General features: G+C 37.2%; 1 protein-coding gene across 1 annotated transcript in view; it reads left to right on the top strand.

Moving 5' to 3' along the window:
- The window catches only part of doc2b (double C2-like domains, beta), a 94,507-nt gene that overhangs the window by 50,351 nt on the left and 19,387 nt on the right, over positions 1 to 24,769 (top strand). Inside the window, exons 3-4 of the mRNA XM_067492432.1 lie at positions 13,813 to 13,887; positions 22,332 to 22,441. Of these exons, the coding sequence (XP_067348533.1) occupies positions 13,813 to 13,887; positions 22,332 to 22,441 (185 nt within the window). The remainder of the gene's footprint in view (positions 1 to 13,812; positions 13,888 to 22,331; positions 22,442 to 24,769) is intronic.

The following is a 24,769-nucleotide window of genomic DNA, read 5'->3' as shown; positions in this document are numbered from 1 at the left end:
AAATGATTGTATCAGCTTTGTCAATATTAAATACATTGTTCAAACATTCACGGGGTACAAGGGGAAATCGATCCTCTACATGAACAAAAGTTAATTGAAGACAGGGGTTAGCAAACCTGAAATCCAATCAGTGAGACAAGATTAGATTGCTATTCACTAGAAGCATCTGCTGATGTTAACCATGTTCTGAAAAAAGAGATCTCAGGGGACCTATCACGAATTGTTGATTGCATCACGCTGAAAATCTTTGCCTTCAGATGTCACAGTGTAGGTATTCATCAGTCCACAGTCAGACAAACGGTCTTTAAATGGAGATTTAGTTTTGGGGCTATTTTCTTTAGAAGTGAGCGTCCAGCTAAGACGACCCAAAAAGCAGCCAGCAGATTGCTAAATTAGGTTAATTGCAATCGCTCAATGAAAAAATAATCAGCAGAGCCAAAAAGTTAAATTAATACTTGAACCTATTTATAGGTCCACTGTATGCAAATCAGGATGCATGAAGTATGGGCAATGCCATGAAGAAAGTTACTATTCTAAAAAAAAAAGTTTGCTAAAGAGCACCTTTATGTTTCAGCGGTACAGGGAGAATGTGTGGCAATGAAAATGATTATTGATGGCTAAATTATTTGGGAAGTACTTAGCATGATGTAGGATATAAACAGACCAAAGCATCATATCATCATGAAAACATGATACCAATAGTGAAATGTGGTGAGGGGAGCATCATTATTTAGGCTGCATAAAGCCTTGGAGAGTTTGTCAGGCCATCAGATGAAGAAAATTGTCCTTTTTGGTACCATCCACTCAGAGCTAAGATCTTTACTAAGCTAAAAATACTGACCTATGTCACTCACAATAAACACTCAATAATTATGGCAAAATTCCTTCTCGTTTGAAGGGCAGCTGCACCTGCTAGAGAAAAAACATTCACCTTTTTACTTTACTTGATGTAAAATAATTCTATTTTGCAGCATTTCAAATCTCACTAACACCCTGCCACTTTCTGTAGCTTTGGCTGCATCAGCTGAGTGAAGAAATCTTCATTCCTTTATGTGATAACATTGTAGGCAAAAGAAGGTAGTCCCCAGTATTGTACTTCAGTTCTACTGCTGGTGTTCTTAGAGATCGTTGTGCCTCACCACACCATCACACAACCATAAAACTATTAAAAGAGCAGGAGGCCCATTTGTATGGAAAGATGTGCTCTTTACACCTCTGCCATTGTTCTGTTACTGAGCTTCATAAGAGCTGAAAAATACCAAGCCAATTTATACCTTTAACCCTCTCTATTAAACAACTGCCAAATGTTGTAGTTCACTCACTCTAAATTTCAACACTCCCCCAAGCCTCACTGAACACTAGGAAGAACCTATTAGTCCCTGACAAGTGCTCTGTGTCAGCCTTCAATCTCCTGGAGCCCGGGAACAGAAGCTTGTAACACTTCGTTGACGTCAACATTACTGCTCCTAAGTGACTTTACTCACACCTGACTTTTCCAATTTCTTTTCTTAGCTGGTAACAGGTCATAGCAGAGCTGAGTCCTATTTTACATCTCCCAGTGTTCACATCTAATGGGTTTTTACTGCTGTTTGTTTATCATCTACAATGACCCGTTTTAACAGCAGTAAAGCAGGAACCCTGCCTGCTCACCGTTTAAAGATGAGCAACCTTCTCTGTTGCTTTAGCTCCTGTTTTTGTCCCCTGTTGCAGCATGACTTGACAATGATCTGTCTGTCAGCCTGTTTATATCAACAGTTTGGAGCAGTAAGATATTTCAACAACTGCTGGTGAAATCACTGTAGACAAGCATTAGTCACGATACTAATGCTTGTCTACTGTCAGAACACGTTTTGTTTTGTTCGTGTCCAGCACACACTTGTTGATTGTGTTTACTGGAAGTGGAAATTCTTTTTTTCTGTATAATATTTTATTAACCTCATTCCCTGAATGCTTATTAGCATGGCAAGTCGAGAAATACGATGAAGCATACTTCATCATATCCTTCTCAATCATCCCACACATAGTAAATAGCTACGTGTGTGCTGTTCAAAGGCAGCACCACCTCTATAGAAAGGTTTGCTGCCCATATCAGTGAATCAGACACTGTCTCCCTATTCAATTGCACATCCTCAGACCTGTTTATTCAGCACTGTCTACAGTACATCGTATCTTAACACTCTGCTGCAGTCTTTCATTCTCTTTCTTCTCCTACAGCCTGCCCTTTTGTTGCTCGATACACCCACACTCATGTGTGGGAGCAAACACACACGTACACACTGGCTCTGGTTTCTTAAAGATGTTTTGGCTCTTTTGTATGCATTATTCTTGTTTTTATCTGTTTTTGAACTTCTGCTTTTACATAAAAAGGCTTCATAAAACATCTTGCCTTCATCTGTAATCCCTGCATTAGAGTAAATGAAAGCACATTTGAAATATCTGCGAAATGCTTCATTGTTATTGTCCAACTTGCCACATTTTAGGTCTAAATATTGATGAAATGTCAAACAGATGTTTTCACAGGGCTTTTCACAAAGGATGAAGTGAGTAGCTGCTGGCTGCAGTGAAAATCAATTGTCATTCGTATCTTAACAGATAATACCGGTGCTGTCAAGCCTTGGACATAAAGTGTCTGAAAGATACAGTAAACAACAAATTACCAGTGCGGTTTGTGCAAAACCCAAAATGCCTTTTGTTTAGATAGTTAATTGTAAAAATTTAGGAATACCGGCTTAAAAGGAAAGGTAAATGTTTGGGGAACTATGCTCAGTATTAATGTTACGATTTATTGTCTTGTTAAGCACAGTACAAGAGTCAGCACCTAAAGACTAGGTGAGGTCTACAACAAATTGCCAGTTCATGCTTCGACTGTTTCTAACAGCTCTCACAGAGTCTTAGTCTTTGACAGTCTCTAAATGGACAGACACCTGATGAATGGACATTGCAATGCATGCTTTTATGTTCTGGCAGTGGAAAAACCTGCAAATACTGCTTGTATGGAATTCACACATTGTTCTTCTGTCAAAACAAATCTGGACAGACAGCAAGTGGCAGGTTTCAAAGATATCTGAATCACCATACAATCTGAAAAATGTGATCATTATTTACTTTATAAAACTGTGGCAACAGAGTAAAAAAATAATATAACTGAGTAGATTTTAAACAATAAAAGATTGGGTCAAATGTATTAAAGATGAGCTGATCTAATCAATATATATAGTAAATAAATTAACAAACTAAATCTGTTTACATTCTGTACCTAATATACATACTAAAATGTGTTTTTGTTTATTAAATACAATAAAAAAATTAAAAATCAAATGTATTTGCATTTTACACTATATACACTTTTATGTTTTCATTTACTATGTCAAGTAATATTTCAAGGCCTGAGTTTTTGTACACAGCTTTGACATATGTCTCTTTCAGCAACAAATGCATTATTTTCAACAACAGTCAGAGTCAGAAAGTGCTGTATTGCCTAAACTTCGTAATTCTTTCATTATGTCTGTGTGTTTGCTTTTGAAATGCAGCCCTGAGACAACCAGTTCAAACAGTTCAGATAAGAGATGTCTGAACAGAAGTTAGTGGGCTGACACAGGCCAGAAACAAGCAGGCAAAAACCTCAGTCAATCAAGATACAAAGGCAAGGAAAGGGACTAAAACTAAACTAAAAAGGAACTAAAATAAATAAATAAAATTAGTAACGAACAACTTAGATGGTGCAAACAATGTGAAAGAGCACAAGCAGTTGTGTGTTGGTATTTATAGTGTGGAGCTAACAAGGGAGAGGGAACAGGTGCACAGATGGGTTTTGGGGAGTCGGGTGACAGCGAAATGTGGAACTGGGTTTTCTACAGCATCTACGTTCTTCAGGCAGCCTAAGGCTCTTTGGATCTGTTAAACCTCTGATCTAAAGATCCATCATAGACAGCTTAACTTCAACGCTAATTTTAACGGCACAGTCTCATGAACATGTGACATTTATCAGGGTGACATGAATAATTTACTACAGGTTTGTCCAGTTAATATAGTTGAGTAAACCTGACTCATGCAAAAACACTTTTGTATAAAAATATGAACAAGGTTTTTTGCACAAGGGTAAAGAGCTAATCACTGAGCTTTTAAGGTGTTAGTAGCTGCATTTTGTCATGCCACACATGCTGTTTGCCCCCGCTTCAGTGTGAGCGAACGTCGACCACTAACTATATGTAAGTGTTAGCCGTGTTAAGGTTTTGTGTGTTGAAACTTGTGCTTCGGTTCGCGAATAGTGTTAAACTTATTTTGGCAAACAATAACTGTTGTCTGGCTGAAGTTCTCGGAATATTTTGAAGAAGGTTTTTGCAACTCAGACTAGTTTATAGTAACAAACCATAAACATGGACACTAACTGTAGTTTTAAACTCATTAATTAAAAGTCAAAATTTAGAGCACAAAACCGTTTCCAATTCAATGTGATGTTTCATTTTATGCAGTTAATATAAGTCACATAACAAGAGGTTAAAAGAAAATGTTTTAGCAGCTGTACAAAGTGACTACCTGTAATCAGAAGCTCATCACAACATTCACTCTAATTATATGTAGTATACATATTCTAACTACACACACATTTAACAAAATAAAAAACGACATAATGATAAAAACATCTAATGAACGCTATTCCAGATGCTTGGGATCTCAAAGAAACTTCCATCGTGACACCTAGTGGCACTTCTGTGTACTGTTTACGTTCTGAGAAACAAAGGCAGGTTTTAAATTAAAAAAAAATCAATGGATAAAGTTGTGGCTCAGAAGACAAAATCACCACGTTGTATTGTAGTTGAAAATACAGTTTTATTCCCAGTCTCAAATTGGGTTTGTGCTGCTTCTGCTTCAAGTTCACGGCATCCAGTAGGTGGCGCTTTCCGATCAGCTTGTGCTCATTGGCTGTTGCTGGTTTCTGTTTAATGAGCTCTTTTCATGCTACAGGATTTCCAGTCATAAATGTCATATTTTGGAATAATATTGGGTTCTAACTGGCCTCAGCCAATTGGAACTCAACTGATTTCATCTTTGGCCTAGTTTCATTGTAGGTGACCACCTAATTTATAGAGAATGATTTATGAATTGACTCTTGTATGTATCTCTTATGAACTGTCACTCACTCTTGTCATGATTCTAAGCCACTTGTTCAGTTAACCTCAAGAGTAGAATTAGTTTACGAGAGACTTGGCTTGTCTTTGAAACTCTTCCTTGTATAGTAAATCTTCGATCAAAAATGTCATGCTAGTATAAATTATCCTGTTTATGAAGACAAAAAGACTTCTCTATAAAACAAGGTGACTGTCCTCTTGTCTTTAATGTATCTAAACCAATATTTCATGTGAGATTATTATTAGAAATGTGATGTAGCCGTAGCCAGAAACAGCCGTAGACAGAAACAAATGAATTACAAAGTGTTTAATGAAGTTTACTTAAAAAAATGTTCAAACATTTTTTATATTTTCTTATTTTTTCAGACTGTTTCCACTGAAAGCATCCCAGATCTAAGCTGTTTAAACAAAACCATTTCTAAAAAAAACACAAACTGCTTGTATTTGTTTTTGTTTCTATCACCATTTCTTTGCCTTATTTTTATTTGCATGTAAAATTAACATCTTCATTTTTAAGTTCACATTATCAATGTTACTTTCCTTTTTCTCTTCCACCTTATTCTCTTTGCATGCTCTCATCGTTTCTTTATGTTGGTGCTTTATGTTTGGTGGAAAAACAGCTTCCTGTCCCCAGATACAAGAAGGTAAGACACTAAGTATACCCAATGCCCCTTACAAACCTGCTCAAATCCCAACCAGTCCCTGCCACTCAATAAGTCTTATCCAATCAATATCCAGACCCAGTAATCCCTGATTGAAACCATTGCATCCTCTGAGCTCCCTCTCATTAACATTGTGATTGGATTCCATTACAAAAAACAATGTGATGGTTCTTGCATATAACTGCTTTGGCTGTGTTGGTATGTTGCTCTCATTCTTTTTTGGTTGTATAGCAGTGCATATTGCAAATCATTTCCCATAAAGACAAGTTATCTGATTAAAATGGACAGTAAACTAAAACTGACGGGAGAAAAGCACGTGGTGATTGACTACGCTGGACCGAAAGGTCAACCAATTTACAGGAAGTATTGTAGAGGCACTCGTTTGTAATTAGGTGTTATTTATCTTTATGTTGAACCCACTTACCCTGAATCAAGCATCCCTTTCTTCTGCTTGGTTTTGCAAAAACTGCAGGTAATGCACACCTGAGATACAAACTTAATAATAAGAAAATCCTGACATGCAGTGTAAAATCAATCAATTCACTTAACTCAACTGAGAAGAAGTTAAACTGTGAGAGTTGTGCAAATTCTCTGGCACCAACTTGAAATAAAGACAGAATCATCAAACACTTTGTTCTTGAGCGTAACAAATTGATATTAGCAGCAGTTTATACATTCAAAATTGACTGATAGCTGTTGGCACAAACACTGTTAACCACAGTTGTACTGACACATCTCCACCACATGCCAAAATAATGCACTGTCAACATCATGACACGAGCTGTGTCACCAACCCCCACTACACTGTATGCCAACACTAGCAGTGTCTTAATTCAGGGGCCTCATACTTGGAATGACACAGTATATGAAGGCCATGCCCATGTAGACTACAAAGAACTGAAATGACACAGTGTGGTCTATAGAGAATTATCTATATCACCAACAGTCCCCGGTTGGATGTGGCCACCGTATCTGTTGAGCTGGTGGCTCCATTTACATTTGGTAAGTGCAGGCAGTGCGCCGTGCACTTCCTGGGCACCTCTTCCAACATGATTTTGAGAAGCAGTAGTAGTCATGTATTCACACCCTGTGGTTGTAGCTGGGTAGTCCCTGCAACACTTTCATCTAATACGTTGGAGTGACAACCACATAGTTATTAATACATTTTTCTTGATATCACTGTCATTGTCAATAACAGTATAGGCCTATTGTGAGACACTAGTTAGTATACAACATGTTGATATGTTCAACATTTGATCACAACTGCAGACAGTCAAACTGCAGCTTCAACTTTAAAAACATCTCTGAATAAAATTTTCCATTGCAGACATACACACTTATTGGCCACTTCATTAGGTACTCCTGTAAAATCTAATGCAATTCAATACAGGAGTTCTGTCATGAATTCTCCTTTACCAACGTTACAATTTCTCTAAAGTTTATAAGTTGGAACTGTCACATGAACTAACAGTAGATTAACGTTGTGTTCAAACCCAGGTTTTGGCCCTGCACTCTCAAACAGCTTTTGTCCAGCACAGCAGTTACAGCAATGAAAATGAAATATCTGGTTCTAATAGTTTGGTCCCCTCATTTATTCTTGTTTCTTTTAAATAGGGTGACCCAAATAGTGGACATGGTATGAGCTTTGTCAAATTACATGAATTGCAGTGGGACACAGATGCTGATGGTCTCTTGTTTTTGAGAAATTAGTGTTTCTGTAATCAAAACCGATAACACAGCAACTGTGTTGCATTCAGGTCTACTGAGCTAATGCAGCAACAGTGTAGTGACAAGCAAGTAACTTTTCACCAGCTGTTTAAATGCTAGTTTAGTTTGTCTGATTTACAACAAAGATCACAAATAAGCCAGCACAACCCCCACCACCTCCACCGCTTTCCTCCCTAAGGCTTTCAGGGTTAGCTCTGACATTTATTGGTGATGAATTAAACACACCTGCCAGCTTTCCATATTGCCTACTCGCCCCAGGATTGTTTCAAGTTGTCATGACCTCGGCACCTTCACTGGTCCCAGGTGGTATCTGAAGCCTTAACCCCTTCTTTAGCGTAACTGCAGATCAGCTGTAACTGGATGAGATCAATGCCTGTCTAATCCATCCTGTTATATGCAGCTCCCAGTGATTGATGTTTCCTCTACCTGCTTGTTACCTGGCCAGTCAGATATGATAATGAAGACATATGCCCTGGCTGGTGGAGTGGCTGATAGCCCTGTGGAAAATAAGGGACATATAGCTTAGAAAATATATATAGACTGTATTTATTCAAAGTAAGCTCGAATGTTTTAAGGCTTCATATAAAAATGAAAAAACCTGATTAATAAAAATAATAAAATAATACAGTGAAAAATTATAACAGCAATCAAAACTGGATGAATTATGACCAAAGACAAATAGCTATTGCGTTGATTTTACTGTGCCAATATCAGCAGCTGTGTCCACACTCCCATTAGAAAAAGCATTTTAGCTGAGGTTAGAGCAAAAGTGAACAAGTATAATTACCTGAACAAAATGATATAAAAGTTAAATTATGTTGTCAACATGTTTGCAATTTGGCATATGTATAAACTACAAACATATCCTCAGTACCTTTCACTGTTATATTTCCTTTAAAATGTATTTATATAAATTAGTTTTAGCCTATAAAAAGGAATACATTGTTGAGCAGAGTTAAGTGGTCATGACACTTCGGGGCACAGCCCTAGGACCCTAAAGGGGTTTGTTGTCAACTTTCCTAAATGAGTTCTGATCTTAATTTGATAAAATGCAGAAAAAGGGAAGTGATGACCCTAAGAATTCCTTAAGGTCCACATTGCAACATGCAGCTGCTGATGAGTGCGTGATTGATGAGGCACTTGTGATCGACACCATTGTTTTGACCATTTTGAAAAGACAGAGTTGTACCACTGCAGATAGTTTTATGGTTATGGATAACAAATTGAAATGACATTATATATACTAAAATTGTCACCTGTAAATGTTGTGTTGTGCTAAGGCACCTACAGACAATTTCAGAAATCTTATATTCATTAAAGGCCACATTGTGCAACATTGATTGAATAACTGACATCAACTTTGATGGATGTAGACCTGTCAACAGCATGTGTCATCCATGTTCTCTGCCAGTTGTTAAGTTAATAATAACTTAATAATTGAGGCCTTAATGTACCTGCAGAAGTGTTGTTTTTATGTTTGTATGGAAAACAATCCAAGAAGGAAGAGAATGTTGTCCACTATAAGAAGTCATATTTATTGAGTGATTTCCATGGAAAACAAATTATGATTAACAGTGATTTTAATACTATGTGAAATAATTCTAATAACTTTAATTTCTTTTTATTTCATTCAAACTAATCAGAGAACATCATTAATTTCTGCATTAAGTTTAGTTTCTATAAGTTTTGCAACTCTTCATTTACTCTTTATTTCCCCCCATTATAGTACTTAAAGAGCTATGCAAAGCGTAGCACAGAGTAAGAGAGTATAGAACAAGCTGGGAGAGGTAATGCTGGTTGGAGTAGAGTGGATTGATTTTAAGAAACAAATTGCGTAATGTAAATGTAAGTGAATAAAGTTGCATGTATGCTGTTTGTAGTGCTTGATTGCGAAATCAGTAGACAGGCACTGTTTCTATTCAATCTGATGTTTTCGGTTCAAATCCAGCTCCAAGCCAATACCACCACAGATGCCAGGCCCCACTACACCCAACACTTCCCCTAAAAGATGTCAAGGAAGCTCATAATGCCCAAAACAAAGAAAACTCAACTTCATTTCACAGTATTTACAAGCTGTTGTACGAGGGAGCCGTTATGAATGAGTATAGGAGAGATGGGAGGTGTGGAGACACTGGTGCATGGTCATTTATCTCCAGCCCTTGGTAATTATGATCAACTGAGTATTCACAGTGTGCTTGCGCAATCAGAAACAGGACGCAGCTGTCTGTTCTTCCCAATCCAACCCCACATAATGTGCACCTAAATGGAAGCTCAGGTGTTTGTAGAAGGCAGCAATCGAGGGAGATGAAGACAGCACATTAACCTCTCTAATCGTCTCCCATAGAGCCTCTCAATAACTGTATTCAAGCTTTACGGGAAAGACTGTCAAAGTTTTGACAGTATGGCTAAATATCAGCAAAACATTTCGGCCAGAAAAGTAACATTTGAACATTTAAAGGTGAATTTAATGGTTAGAAATCAAAGACATTACACCAGCAGTAGCAATTTGAGCACCAGGATAAGCCTTGATCTATTTTTTAGACTTCACATTTAGCAAGTTACAGTACAGTAAGTGAAAATTTTACATGTTTAGTTCACCCAGGCTGCTCCTCAGATGAGGAGAGAGAAAATAAGAAACATGATTGAAGAAAAAGGGTCACAGCTTGCACAGAGATTAGGGTTGCAAAGTGATTGTTGACTGTGCTGCATTGCTTCATTTTTACTAGGCACAGTAGACAACAGAGTCCCTCTGCCTCTTCCTTTTGTCTTGCTTTTGTCTTTGTAAATTGTCTTGCTGTAGGGAGGGCTACAAACATCACTAAACATTACTGTGCATTTTAATTTAACACAAGGGACAAGGTGGTAGCCACTTTAAAAATTATAACTTATTACAACAGGTTGTATTTTAATAATGCTAGTGGTTGACTGTATGGAGCTGGAGAATAAACATGGACTGGACACTACTCAGGGCTGGAAAACGTACTCCCACCTCACTCCCACCTCACCTGCATGTTTCTAAGTTATTTCACCACTTTTATTCAGAATGTTTGCTTAAATTGATACTTATGATTCTTAATCCTTTATTGGGAGGCAATACTTGTGCCTTAATTCAAATACAGTAAGTCAATAGTGCAACAACAAACTTCAGAGGGCACTGTACATAGACGTACTGTAAACAAGAAAGATCCAGAGAAAATACAACTCATCTAGTTAGGCTTACATTTGAAATGGATTTTGTTGTGTAGTTATCATGTCCAGTTGTCTCTTCAGTACGGACATTCGGTCTGACACACTTTTATTATCAAAATGTAACATGAGAGTCAGCTAAGACATTGCTGTTGCTGCAGCTCGTTTTTGTGCAGACAGGATCTAAAACTGTAGTGTGGCCTTTCGCTGTCAGTGCTGGGCTTTGCACCAAGCTCCTCCATGAAGTGTAACAACTGTAGGTGAATAGACTTCATGTTGGTTTTGTTTTGTTCTTTTGGGTCTATTACTGGAAGAATGATATACACAATAAGGAACAATTAAAATATTGCCACTGGTTATGATTTTTTTCTTCATGCTTTCTTTCAGTCATGTGAAATATTTGTTTTCCATGAAGACGTATTTTGAAATTACGAAGCCATGAGGGATTCAAGACTTATTGTTTGTTTATTTAGTTTTATTATTCACACGGTCAAAGTTTGCTGTGGGTGTTCCTATCTGTAAAATGTGGTCATATTTTAAAGCCAAACATTCACGACATTTCTTTCCCCCCACCAACACTCGGATTCACTGTATTACGCCCTCAGGTCAAGGTGGAAGTGTACACAGTACACTCCACAGTATGCAGAGATTATAATTTCAATATTACCTTAAACTTACTTTTTTACTTTATTAATGACACATTAATATAGATGAATGTGAACATGAACGTGTTGCTGCTTGCTTTACCTCCTCTACCTGTTCTGTCGACATATCCACACTCTGTAGCGTCATTCACAGCTCACAGAATCACCCACATCTTTTTGTGTTCTAAATAGTGTCTGTTCTTTGCAGCATCCTATTGTGATACATATAGTGTGATGTTCTGTTTCTGTTGACTAAATAAGGAAAGGGAGAACAAAAGAGAGCCTGCGTTACACACTGGAGCTGTTGTTTTGAATGAAGTGGGCCTTTAGCAGGCAGGAGTGGTTTGCTGAAAGGTTAGAGCTAAAATGCTTAGTTAATTAGTTTGTCAATGTAAATATTCATAACTGATTATTAAAAAAAGAAGTCATATTCACTTCCTCTTGTTCTTAAAATGTGATTACCTCCATTTTTCCATTACCTGCTGTTTTGTATCATTAGTCTTTTTATCAGATGAATTGAATTTTGCTTTAATAAGAGGGAACTCAATACTTACAAAACATAAATAGTCATTAGGGTGCTGGTTGGAAAGTTTGAATGGGTCAACATCTCATCTTATATTTGCATTAACTGCTGCAATTTAGATTTTTTAGGTGTGTTCAGTCCATCACACCCTCTCCCCCCAATACATATTAAGTGTTTCAGTTGGCTTTTGATTTGTATGTAGTCGTATTTTACTGCCATTCCATCTTTTTCACGTTCCTTTTTTTTGTTTTTTCCATGGTGTACCTCCCCCTCACTCGCTGCCTTCCTCCTTTCTTACTCACTATCCTTATATCTCTCTCTGTTTTACTCTTTCTCTTCCCCCCTCTCACAGAACAAAGTGTAAATTCACCTGGTACAAAGCATGCTTTCACACAAACACACACACACACACACAGAGACCTACAAACACTGTATACAACTACATACACGTTTGCTTTCTTTTGTTTTATGCCATGTCCTTTAATTTCCCCTTGTTGCAATTTTTAAAAAAGGCTGAGAAATCTCAATCCACCCTCATCTAAGATGTAATCTTCCAACTTCTGATTGACTGAACACACCTGCAGGTGAAACAAGCAGGACAGCAGCTGTAAAGGACCCAAAATGACATTCATATTTTTGTAGTTGATTCTGGCTTACAGCAATTTATCACATCAAACATCATCTCTTTGGCTTATGAAAAATCCTTGCACATTCAGGTGTCAAAAATTGCCACCTGACAGTGATGATACGATAATAAATAGCTTTCCTCAGCGGTGACTGGAAAACACGTTTGATCGTACACCAAATACAATTTAAACCTTTACCTGATCTCACCACGGCATGAGGTCAAAGAAAAGCAAACAAAAACTTTAAGTGCACTCTGTGCTGTATACGTGGATATTTTCCCCACATTTCAGTTTACGGTTCATTCGTGCTGAATTAGTCTGTATAGCCTATATTAAGGTCCTTTCATTTTACTTAGTGAGAACTCCAGTGGTGTTATTTTATTTGGTTATTGTATGAGTGACCTTTACATCCTGTTCCCTGGATGAGACTCATTGATTTGCTCTTCAGTGGAAGGTAGAACCTTTGTATTTTTTAGCTACAGCCTCAATTCACTACCATGTTTTTAATGGAGAGTCATTCCAGCTGAGGTGGTACCGTACTAAATGTTTCAAACATTCAATTTAACGATCTAAACAAATAAAGGAAACCAATGTGGTCGGGTAAAATAGAAAAAGGACAAAACTTCCGATGTTTTAAATGGATGTTAAAACATAGTTTTTGATATTATGATATTGCTTCAGATATTATCATTCCATTCAGTCGCCATTATCTGTTGTTCTTAGTATCATATGGGACAACCTTGTCCCTAAGACCTTTAAGGGGATAGTTAAAATAAAATGTTGTTTGGTTGAGACTGACATGCTTATAGTTAGGTTTGAGCACCACAACAAGTTGGTTAGACTTACTGCAGGGTAAAAATGCTTTGAGTACCAATAAATAAACAGCAATTACTAAAGTAAGACTGACTAATAGTTTGAAATGGAAAACAAACTGGTGTTCAAACTCTTTTTTACTCACTCGTCAATGTCGGCTTTGTGGCTTATGTTACATTATCCCTCCTCTCATGTTTACTACAATCACTGAATATTATAAAGTTTTAACTCAATAATTGTGATTTTTTATTGGTAGGTACCTAGTGAAACATGGCTATGGGTTTGATGATGACTAATAGCAACCATTGAATGGCATGTTAACATTCAAATCAGCTGTTTGTCTTACATCAGCCAAACAAATATTAAACTTAACTGGTCCTGAGCAAAGCTGTTTTGCTCTGTTGGTCAGGTACCAGCCATGCAGAATTTTCTGCAAAATAATATCCAAAGTAACAAGTTTAAAGTGCTCTAGTAATATGTTTATCTGTGTTTTTTTCCAAGGGGCTCAAACCGATGGACCACAATGGGCTGTCAGACCCCTATGTCAAGTTGCACCTACTGCCTGGTGCCAGTAAGGTATGTTAACTATTCATTCTGTGGTGCATTTTCGGCATTTCTGACTGTATCTCTAGTATCACGAAGAGCTCGTAAAGCTTTTATTTACATGAATTACCCATCTTAAGCTTGACTTATCGTCCTGCGTTGAATGGAGAGATGCATGTTAGGCCGATGCAGTACACAAGTAGTCTGCGGTTATGCAGTACCTTGGCTCTCATCATGAAGCTGTAAACCAGCTTTGATCTGCTCATTGTGCACTAGATGTGGACACACAGAGAGTTCTAACTTATCTTGGATAAGGGCTATTGAAGCTCTTATGGGTCTCTATACGTCAGACCCCAGTCATTACTTTTTAACTAACATGATACACAAAATACACAAATTAGTCACTGATAGAAATGTATCTTACATTTCAAGGACACAAATGATTCACTGGCTTCTTTCTAAAGGAAAGTGAATTCTTTAATTTGCTTCCATTTGACTGAGAGCCTTGAGGTTGATTTAATCCTTTCATTAAAGTTCTCTAATGCAGATCTTGTGAATGAGCGCATTCCACCAAAGCAGCTTATTGAAAGCTAAATCTATGTGATTATCCATCTACCTGACTCACATCACCCTTTCTTCTAAACCCTTTTCTAACTCATCTGATTTCTTCTTTTGATCTGAACTTTGTAATTATTTAATTCCCACTCCTGCCAACGTCAGCTTTGACTTCAGACCACTCTAATGTGTGCAGCCTGCCAGTTATTTAAGGCTGATTAAACTGGTATTTACTCATTGCAATTTTACAATTTACTGCTTAAAAAAATACCAAAAAAAATCCACTTTGAAGGAAAAAATGTGAATGAACAAAACAAAAACGAAAAAAAAAGATGCCCATGCCACTAAAAGAGTCAAGATTTTAATCCTCACCACAGTCCAGAAATAGTGTTGGATGGAGGAAATAATTAGGGGCATGGGCTCAAACATACAAAGCAACTATATTTAAGTGTAAGATTGATGGTAAGGTAGAAACATATATATATATATATAACAGAATGGAAATAGTGGGTTAATTAAAATGCGTTCGAAACAGTTTTTTTTTTTTTTATTATCACGATGATGGGCAAAGATGCTGCAAATATTGAGATATTCAAGAATGTTTGTGCTTGTCTGCATCTGCCATCTGTATGAAAACTGAATGCATAGCAACGCCTTCGCCTCATGGCAACAAGGTGTCTTATGACAGAGCTAAGGCCAATAAACAGGGGGCATTCTTCCACTTTCATAGGATGCATTTGCTGCTGTTTTGTGTATGTTTATTTATAATCCAATGCATGTAGTTTTATTAATTCATCAATTCATTCATTCATTATTTGTAACCGCTTATACTATTTAGGGTTGCTGGCGGGGGGCAAGGGCAGAAACTTGAGTCCCCAGATCTCTGGATGATGATTTCTTATTGTATGGTAACATGCAGAAACATTTTCCCTTAAACTGTCCTTCTTTTCAAATTACAGCAGGAGCCCTCAGCCATTTGTTTCACTCACAAAGGTCGGCACAGCCCCGGTCAAAGTTCAACAGATTTGGATAGTGGGAGCCACTCTGCTCACTAGACCGAAGACATTAGCATAAAACTGTTGTATCTCATCACATACACAATAGTGGAGGAGAGGAATACACAGGCTGTTGGAGTTGGAAGCAATAGCCATCGTGATCGACCATGCATATGCTACCCTTTATTAACTCTGCTACTTTGCCCACTGTAGGCTTAGACAGAGAAGGCACAGTGGCTTTTAGTGGGCCGATTATGTACAAAACTCTGTCTCTCTTAATATGTGACTGAAATAAATTACTGACTGTTTCCCGTGTGTAGACACTGATGTTGCTTTGTTGTGACACAACTAAGTTTCCCTGAAATTTAAAAATGGACTAATTAGCAGCAATGCAAAGTAAGATGAGTTGTAATTATTAGCATGAGAATGTGTAATTAGCCATTCAGTAAGTGAGAAAGCCCGGAGCCTGATGACTGTAATGAAACAGTAGCATAATATTTGTCTCAGAACACACTGAATATAGGCTCATAAAATAAATCGGCACTCCGCCTGCTGTTGCTCCTCCCTTATAATCCCTCCAGTTAAAGGAGCAATCCGTCAACTGTAGATATCATCTGTGATCATATCTGTCCAACAGATTGCTGTAGCACAAGATAGCTCAAAAACTAGCAACCAGACAGCTGTGTGGGGATTTGATCCTTGCAGCTAAGTCAGTGTGTTTCTACTGAAAGACTATTCACAGGCTATTGTTTCCTCAGTAAAAATCTACTGTAAACTGCCTATTTTATCTGAGATAATTTAGAGAATGTTTGTATGATCTTCCTACACCAGAGAATGTAAATAGTGGCAGCACTTTACATTATAGATCAGTAATAAAAGTAGTAATAGCAAGTCAGTAATAGTGGGATAATATTTTGGATATCAGATAATAGGTCAGTAACTTGGTGGTAAAAAGGTAATGGGGTAATAACTATGGCAACAACATAACCCCATCAATAATGTGGGTAGTATTTTGGTAATAACAATGGAACAGGTGTAAAATTATCACAATATAAAAATAATATCACAGTATTTCTTTAAGTAATAACTCATAACAGCTTGTCATAAGTAAAGGATAAATCAAGGTAATAGTAGATCAGAAACACATGGGTTACAATGTGGACATCAAGCAAAATTTGCCAAAGTAATTATCTGGAAATTGTTGGCGTAGTGTTGACATGATGGCCCAGATTACTATGAATACAGAATTAACTATATATACTATAAAATCCCCAAATATAATTTTAAAGTTGAAGCAATATTTCACACCAATCCAGAACCATATGCATGACACTAAAAAGAAACACAGATTACCGTGCAAGCCAAAACGCAGCACTGCTGTGGAGATTATTAAAAAGAAGCTTCTCGGCCATGACCAGTAAATGCTGCTATAAAACGCAACATGCATTTTTCTAACAAATATATCAAAATGAATTAATTCAGGTGCCTCATTGCTGTTTAAGGCACTGTGCCCCTCAACCATGAAGGTCAAGGTGTAGCTTGTATAAGTAATACCTTGTTTAAAATGTTGTGCTTGGCAGTTAAGCGGATTGTTGGCAGGATGGCGAAAAGCAAGAACAATGGGCATGAATGTCAATAAATCATAAAGGAATCTGGCTTTGACATGACAAGTAGTTAATTAAAGGGTTACTAAGCCTTGAATGGTTCAGAGCCACGAAACAACTGGTTTTATCAAAGCTTATGAAGGCAGCGATTTTAATGAATAATGAAGAGTGAACCTGCAGAAGAGATCGAGCTCTGTCTTATACACGTGTGATTAGATGGTATTAAGGCAGAAATAATTCACCACCTGTTCACAGATGGATCACCGTGCAACAAATGAGCAACCAGTATCACAAGTCGTTTCAGCTGCAGAGGCCAAACAGCCTCAGTCTCAAGTCCATTACTGCAGTATTTTTGCATGAACCTCTGAATCTCTGTTCTAACTAGTTTTAGTTTAAAAGGTCTCCAGTTCCTGTAGGAGATGGAGGGAGAGTGGGGCTGAATCGCATGCAGTACTTGTGTAGGAGGGACTTTTAGATATTTAGCTGCAGGTGCACACATTGCAGTTTTGTTCAGTAACCCAAATGAAATTACAGCAGGTCCATTTAAAAATATCTTTAACCCAGCCAACCAAAAACTCCTGGTCAATGACTAAAAGAGAGAGATTAATAAAAGACTGGGTAAAAATCTACATAGCGGGGGGGGGGAAATATCTTGACTTTTATTGCCCACTTAAGGATCAAGCTTTAGAAGTCCAAATGTTACCAACTGACCACAGGCATCACATTTTAGCACAGATCCTATTCCAATCTTCTAAAGTTTTTGTGGTTTATAATAGAAGGAAAAAGCGTAGCTTTTCATGGGCTAACTTAAATTCTCAGTTTAATTTCTCAGGCAAATGTTAGCTATTAAAATAAAGTTAAAACTTATTTATTATATTATTAGCCACTGATTGCATAACATTTTACCACCATCATATCACACAATTATTAGCCATTTCTTAGTTTTCCATAAAAATCTAAACTATTAAACGATATATGGTTTAAATTCTGCTATTACTGCTGTTTGCCAAAAACATCACTGAACGAGTCAATCACCTTTTGGTCCTGTGAAAACATTATCATTTTACAGTATTTAATCCCTTTCAGTAATTGACAGTTTAATCTGGAATAATTACAGGCATTTTATTGTGTTTGATTGTGGTCTGGTAGGAGATGAAAGTGTGATCTGGCTTTGCAGCAGAGCGTGAAACTTCACTTCTGATTACAGTGGAAGCAGAACTTATCACCTCTTTAGTGGGTCTTAATGAAGCTCTGAGACCGAGCCAAATGATTATTTTGAGATAGAGATGAGAGAATATCAGAGAAGAGAAAAGGTGACAGTAGTTGTTTTATTGGCAGCATTCTGCAAAGGCCTTTGTGAGGTCTCCTACTGAGACAGGAGGCAAAACCCCAGAATTCACATGCGTTACTGGACCATTTTGTTTCACTACGACTCAAATAATCCCTGTCCTTTCCATATAAATAAATGTCTTTTCTGCCTCTGTCCAAACTAAGAATAAAAATGCCGGGTGGTTGGCCACGACATCAGGACAGATAATTAATGCAGACCTCTTACATAAATGAATCCTTAACAACACTGAGTTTCCAAATGTCGGTACTTGATGTGTAAACTTGGGGACGAACGTAGAGAGAGACAGCTGGCTTTGTCCAAAATAGGAAAATACACTTGTTAGCATGTTCGACACATACTAATGAACCCCTATCTCACTAACTTAAAGAAATGTAAGAATGACGATTAAGTACGTGTTCTATTGTTAGGGTTAGCATAATCATACCAAACCTTCATCTGCCCAATGAATTAATCACACCCCGAAAAAGTTGTTTTCACATTTGTATATCTTGAATAAACAATTCAAATATTATTAGATCACAAATTAATGTCATATGATTCTTTCATCCAAAACAATGAATATATTGGAACAACTTTGTTGAATAGTCAACAACCAATATTAAAACTTTGGGGGCAAAATCAAATTTCAAACAGCAATGAAATTTCTGTTTTGAAGAAATAAAGTAACGAATTACTAACATAACTGTTATTTACTTTCAACGGTTTAGAGTCATTTAATGTCAAACCACATCAGCAAAGTTGCATTACTGTAAATGAATCTGTAAAACTAATTCAGTTAAAATTTACAGCTCTGTAATAATAGATGACATTAGAAATGGCTCTAAAAAAACCTGACTATTTGAAAGCTGTAATATCTCCACATTATCCTAAGACGGAAAGGTGCAATTGTCAATTGTCATCCTGTAATACAAACAGAATTGGACAGGCTGCTAGTTGGTAGTGTTTATAGAAAAAAGAAATAAATGTGGAAATTGAACTCTTAACTTCAGCTTACTGTAAGTAATAGCCCATATCTGGGCTATGGAGAGTTCAATTTCCTGATTAGGCAAAATTTGTCTGCTTTTATTTGATACAAATTAATCGATTCTTGAAGGCAAGGAAAGTGAACACAGAAAGAAAATGTAGTATCATGCAACAATGTCCATGACTGATGTCACCCAATCAGAATAATTTTATTACAACATTTTACTAATAGACATAATTTCAATTAATAAGTTCACTGTCTTATGCACTAATGTAAATACTGTTTCTGAGGCATTTTATTCGGAAAAAAAACATTTGTGATGTAGGAAAAAGGGATGGGGAAAGTTAATAATCAATGGAAAGCGTGCAATATTCACATTTAATAATTAAATTAAAATATAGAACAGAAATATAAAAGGGGGTTATCAGTCTTAAAAGCCACATCATTTTGAATGCTCTTAGTGTGTGTGTGTGTGTGTGTGTGTGTGTGTGTGTGTGTGTGTGTGTGTGTGTGTGTGTGTGTTTCTGTAGGTGTGCTTGTTTAACACCCTTCCTGTAGGAATCAACCACTGATTGAGGAAGAAACAATCAGCGAGAGCCCCGTTGCATGGATCCCTGCCATTAGACTTGCAAATACTCACACCTGCTAATTGATTAAATTCAACAGAATCACACGTCTTCACTTATGACTGATGATGAACACAGTATCATCATCCTCATCTTGTAAAGCTCAGCTCTGGCCTCTGAGGATTTCCCCGCACAAAATTGTACTGATAAAGATGAGACGCATGTCGCAGTAGTTTTCATCACCTCGCTAGATTAGGATTGATGTTACTCTGTAAAAGTAAGTGAGTGAAAATGTCACAGTATGTAACAGTCTGCTTTAATATTTTTTGATGCTGGTCTCCACTAGTCAGGTATTTAATAATTTATCATCAATTAATCACAAATTATCCTTTAATGTGATATGATAACATGATTGTTTCATTTTTTGGAACCTAAATTTACAATTTGTCTGCAGAGATTGTCCTGTGAAATATGAGAAAGTGTGTCATTTGCAGCATCCAAGAAAAATAAAGTTTATGTCATAAACATATGACATAAAATTATGTCTCTGACGCATCTAGGGGCTGTAGTCAACGTGATAACATAAACTTCTTTCCACCCACACGCCCCTAGATTTTTTTTTTCACATAAACGTATTGTTAACAAATCAGATGTTGACTGAAGTGCCATTATTTAAAGTGAATTATCCCAATTCAGACAATTCCATCTGTAGCTACCCAATATTTTCTGCAACTTTCTTTTATACAAACATAGCACCCTCTCCTTCAGTCATCAGATATACTTGCTGTTAACTACGCATATGCCTGTGCAAAACGGTCCCCTATTGTAGCCTGTGCTGATTTGGAGTTCCGGTTGTGCATGTTGTCAGAAAATCAAGCCAAGATAATGCCAATTTTCTTTGCTGTAAACTTCAACCTCTTCTTCTGAGTGACCCCATTGCTTCGGTTTATGTTGTGGAAAAGCAGAGGTTCAAACGAAAAGAATTGTAGTCGAGGAGGATGAGGCCTCAAGACTGCTCCCTTGTGGCTAACCTTCTACACAGACAAACCCAAACTATGCAAAGACGTGTGTGAATATTGATGCTAATGATGCTGCCCTGTGTACAGTGATAAAGATCAAGTATATGTTGGTCCCAAGAGTGTAATGCATGTAAAATCGGTCAACTTCCCCTTAAAGGTTCTCTATCAATGCTGGTTTTGCTTTAACCTATAATGCTTTGTCTGACTTACATCATTGTGTACGTTGGGGCTTTTGTAGGTAAAGCTACATTATGTAACTTTTCAAAAATATTTTTTAGTACAGATCTTGTCTGTACCTTATATTTTGGTGGAAATGTACTGTTCACACTTCCTGTGACGCAGTGTCACAGAACAACCTTGACAGTGGCACTGATTCATTCCTAAAGGCTCACTTTCGTAACCAGAGAAGGACAAAACAAAAGATACCTGGCATGTAAGATGCCATAAGCTTTGACACAGCATCAGTATTGGAAACCCTGGCTAATAAGCCTTATACTGCAGCAGCTTAATTTCCAATAGTTGCATGCTTTTTGCTTGTTTGCCTTTATTATTAACCTTGCAAAATATTAAATTAATTGGTTTTATGTTAAGTGAGATATTCACACATTGTTTTCAGTTTAATAATAAGTGACCAAGATCAATTTCATGTCTATGAGAAAGAGGTTGTAGTCAGGATGTGTTTAACTGAGTTCAGCAGAAAGACTACAATTGGTCCAATCTAGTGACACTACAGCTTATTAAACATAAAAGCATTTAGAGGTTGCGTGAACAACTGGAGTCTTGTCACAGTGAGGTTGCCGGGGTTGGTGTCATCATGTTTGTACAGAAACTGCAATAAAGACCTGTGCTCACCGACTATTTCTAAAAATGTGCACTTAAGCCAGAGAAAGACATTTCACAGAAATACTGAGTGGGTTGATAAACTATTGCGCGGCAAGACACTGTCTCAGCACATAACTCCCTGTATTTGATGTGAATCCTGTGTTATTCCATTACTGTTACATCATGGCTCATGCAAAAGATGTGTATTGTTTTATATGGTGAATTGAATGCCTGACAAAGGTCCGTGACTAGAACACCAAATTCTCATAAATGCTGTTGTAACAGAGACATAATTATAAATATCTTGGACTTGATGCACTCGCTGCATTTCTTTGATTATTACAGTCACTTTTCTGTAAATGCCGTCTGCTGTTACATCTCATTCCTGACAACATTCAATGTGCAGTAATGAGCTTGGTTTTCAATGTGCGTCAATTCATTTTTCACCAGGGCAAAAAGGTTTTGTATGTTCTCAAGGATATTTTTATTCAATAAATTACACCTGAAGGATGAGCTCTCTTGACCTGTAGGAGGGCAGCAGCAGTTAGTCAGTCAGAATGTCAATTCTGCTCCATAGTCAATTTCTCCATTTGTCTTTCAGGCCAATAAACTTAGAACCAAGACTCTGCACAACACACTCAACCCTGTCTGGAGCGAGACCCTGACCTACTATGGCATTACAGATGAGGATATGGTCCGAAAAACACTCAGGTACTATTAATTTTATGCCTTGTTCGTGCCCAGACAGAAGGGGAAGACAGGAAATGGAAGAGGGAAAAAAAGATGGGAATAAAAGAGGAAGGGAAGTGAAGATGGAAGGATGGGAAGAAAACAATATATAGGTAATAATATAAGAAATATGAATCCATTTGTTTAGGCAAGTTTTAGCCTAAGCAGTTGTGGATCTTTTTTGAAAGAGCTTGGAATTTTTAGGGAGCAGTGATGTTTGACAGTTTCTTTTCTTCCTGGTTCCTGAGTTAAATCACTTTATTACTGGCTTTATTTGGAAACAGACATTTAACACATAAATAACTGATGTTATTTGCCCTCTGTATTCCTATTCACTCCAATTTATGATGCACATTTGCATGCCAGGGTGAACCGGAGCGTGTGATAGCCTGACGGATCAGAATGGGAATAGTTGGGAAATCCCTTGTCTGTGTAATTTCCAAACTTGTTTGAGTAAAAGTACTTCCTGTTTTGTTAAACAACACCTGAGAACAGTCTAAAACCCAGAACAGAAATCTCAACTTCCTATGGTAAATGTGATATGGTTATGCAATGCAAGGGTTACTTCACTGTTCTTTGCTCACCTATTTTTACCAAAGTGCTAACGCTGTGCAATCAAGTGGTGAAAGTAGGTTATGTAATGATATGCATAATCAATTTGGTAGCTCGAGTGTACGTATATCTGGGCTGTTTGCGGTGGAGTTTTCTTTAGTTTTCAATTTCAGCCCAAGCATCTCAGTAACAACTGTGTGTGTGTGTGTGTGTGTGTGTGTGTGTGTGTGTGTGTGTGTGTGTGTGTGTGTGTGTGTGTGTGTGTGTGTGTGTGTGTGTGTGTGTGTGTGTCCAATGAATATTAAAGTGTTTAGTCCTACCTGTAGTTGTGCCACGGGGCTCATTATACCTAGTCCACCTGAATGTTAGCTATAAACAGAGATAAACAGATGGCAAAGTATGGTACTAATTGGCTGTAGTGGCCATTTTTAGGCAATTTCAGTCAACATTGTTCTGTTGGTCTGCCAGCTGTCTGCCAGACTGAAATATCTCAATAAGTATTAAGTGGAGTGAGCTGAAATTTTTAAACATTTATGTGTAAAATTCCAAAAGGATGCAGCCTGCTGACTTTTACAACCCAAATTCCAAAAAACTAGGGAAGATGTGATACATAAACAACATAAATAAGAACAGAATTGAACAAGATATAACCCTATTTTAAATGCATGGTAAGAAGAATGATAAATAAGAACAGAATGATTTGCAAATCTGATCAACCCATATTTTATTCACAATAGAACATAAACAACATATCAGAAACTGAGACATTTTACCATTTCATGGAAAATATTTGCTCATTTTGAATTTGATGGCAGCAACACATCTCAAGAAAGTTGGAAGAGGGGCAACAAAAGGCTGGGAAAGTAATTGCTGCAAATCAAAAACAAATGAAGGAGCATTTCACACCTAATTAGGTTAATTGGCAACAGGTCAGTAACATGACTGAGTATAAAGGGAGCATTGCAGAGAGGCAGAGCCTCTCGAATGTAAAGGTAGGCAGAGGTTCACCAATCTGCATCAAACAGTCCCAAAATAATTGTTCCTCAAAGTAAAATTGCAATTACTTTGAAGAGCCCACTAGTCCAGACCTTTCACCAATAGAAAACATTTGGTGCATCATAAAACAAACAAATCCAGTGACAAAAGCCCAGGACTGTTGAGCAGCTAGAATCCTACATAAGACAAGAATGGGTCTTGGTACATTCCTCTCCTAAAAGGCTCTTAATTCAAGTCCACACAGTATGGCTTCAGGTTTTACTTTCCAGAGTGGAGGAGATCTATATTATATTTACATTTAAAATGAAAATCAATTATTGCTGTAGGTCAAAGCTGCTTTCAGATGACTTTTGTCTTTGGTAAATGCAGACAGTATAAGCACTCACAGTGCAGACATAACATGATTCACACTTATGACTACATCAGGCTCAAACTCTTTGTTTCAAGTGCTCTTTTCTGCATAATCAGCCACCATATGGAGGAAAACTGGTACCCTTTCTGCACCCCATGACGATATATTATATTTATTTGCACAGTTGCTTGTTGAGATGCAGCATAATCAGAATAACAATGAAACTCAAGGGATAAAGAAATAACTTATCTGTCAAAACGACAGGTGGTGCTGAATTCCAATTTCAATTTACAGAAAAAAATGAGTGTTGTTTGGAAATGTAGAGGTCTTTGTAACCATGTAGTGTTTCTAAAAAAATAGTTCATTACAGTAGGGCACTGTTATGGGAATTCCTTTTGGTTTGACAAATG

This window comes from Channa argus, chromosome 22 (assembly GCF_033026475.1).
Source record: "Channa argus isolate prfri chromosome 22, Channa argus male v1.0, whole genome shotgun sequence".
NCBI classification, from domain to species: Eukaryota; Metazoa; Chordata; class Actinopteri; order Anabantiformes; family Channidae; genus Channa; species Channa argus.
Note: the sequence above shows the minus strand (reverse complement) of the source record. Positions and strands in the feature narration are given on the sequence as shown.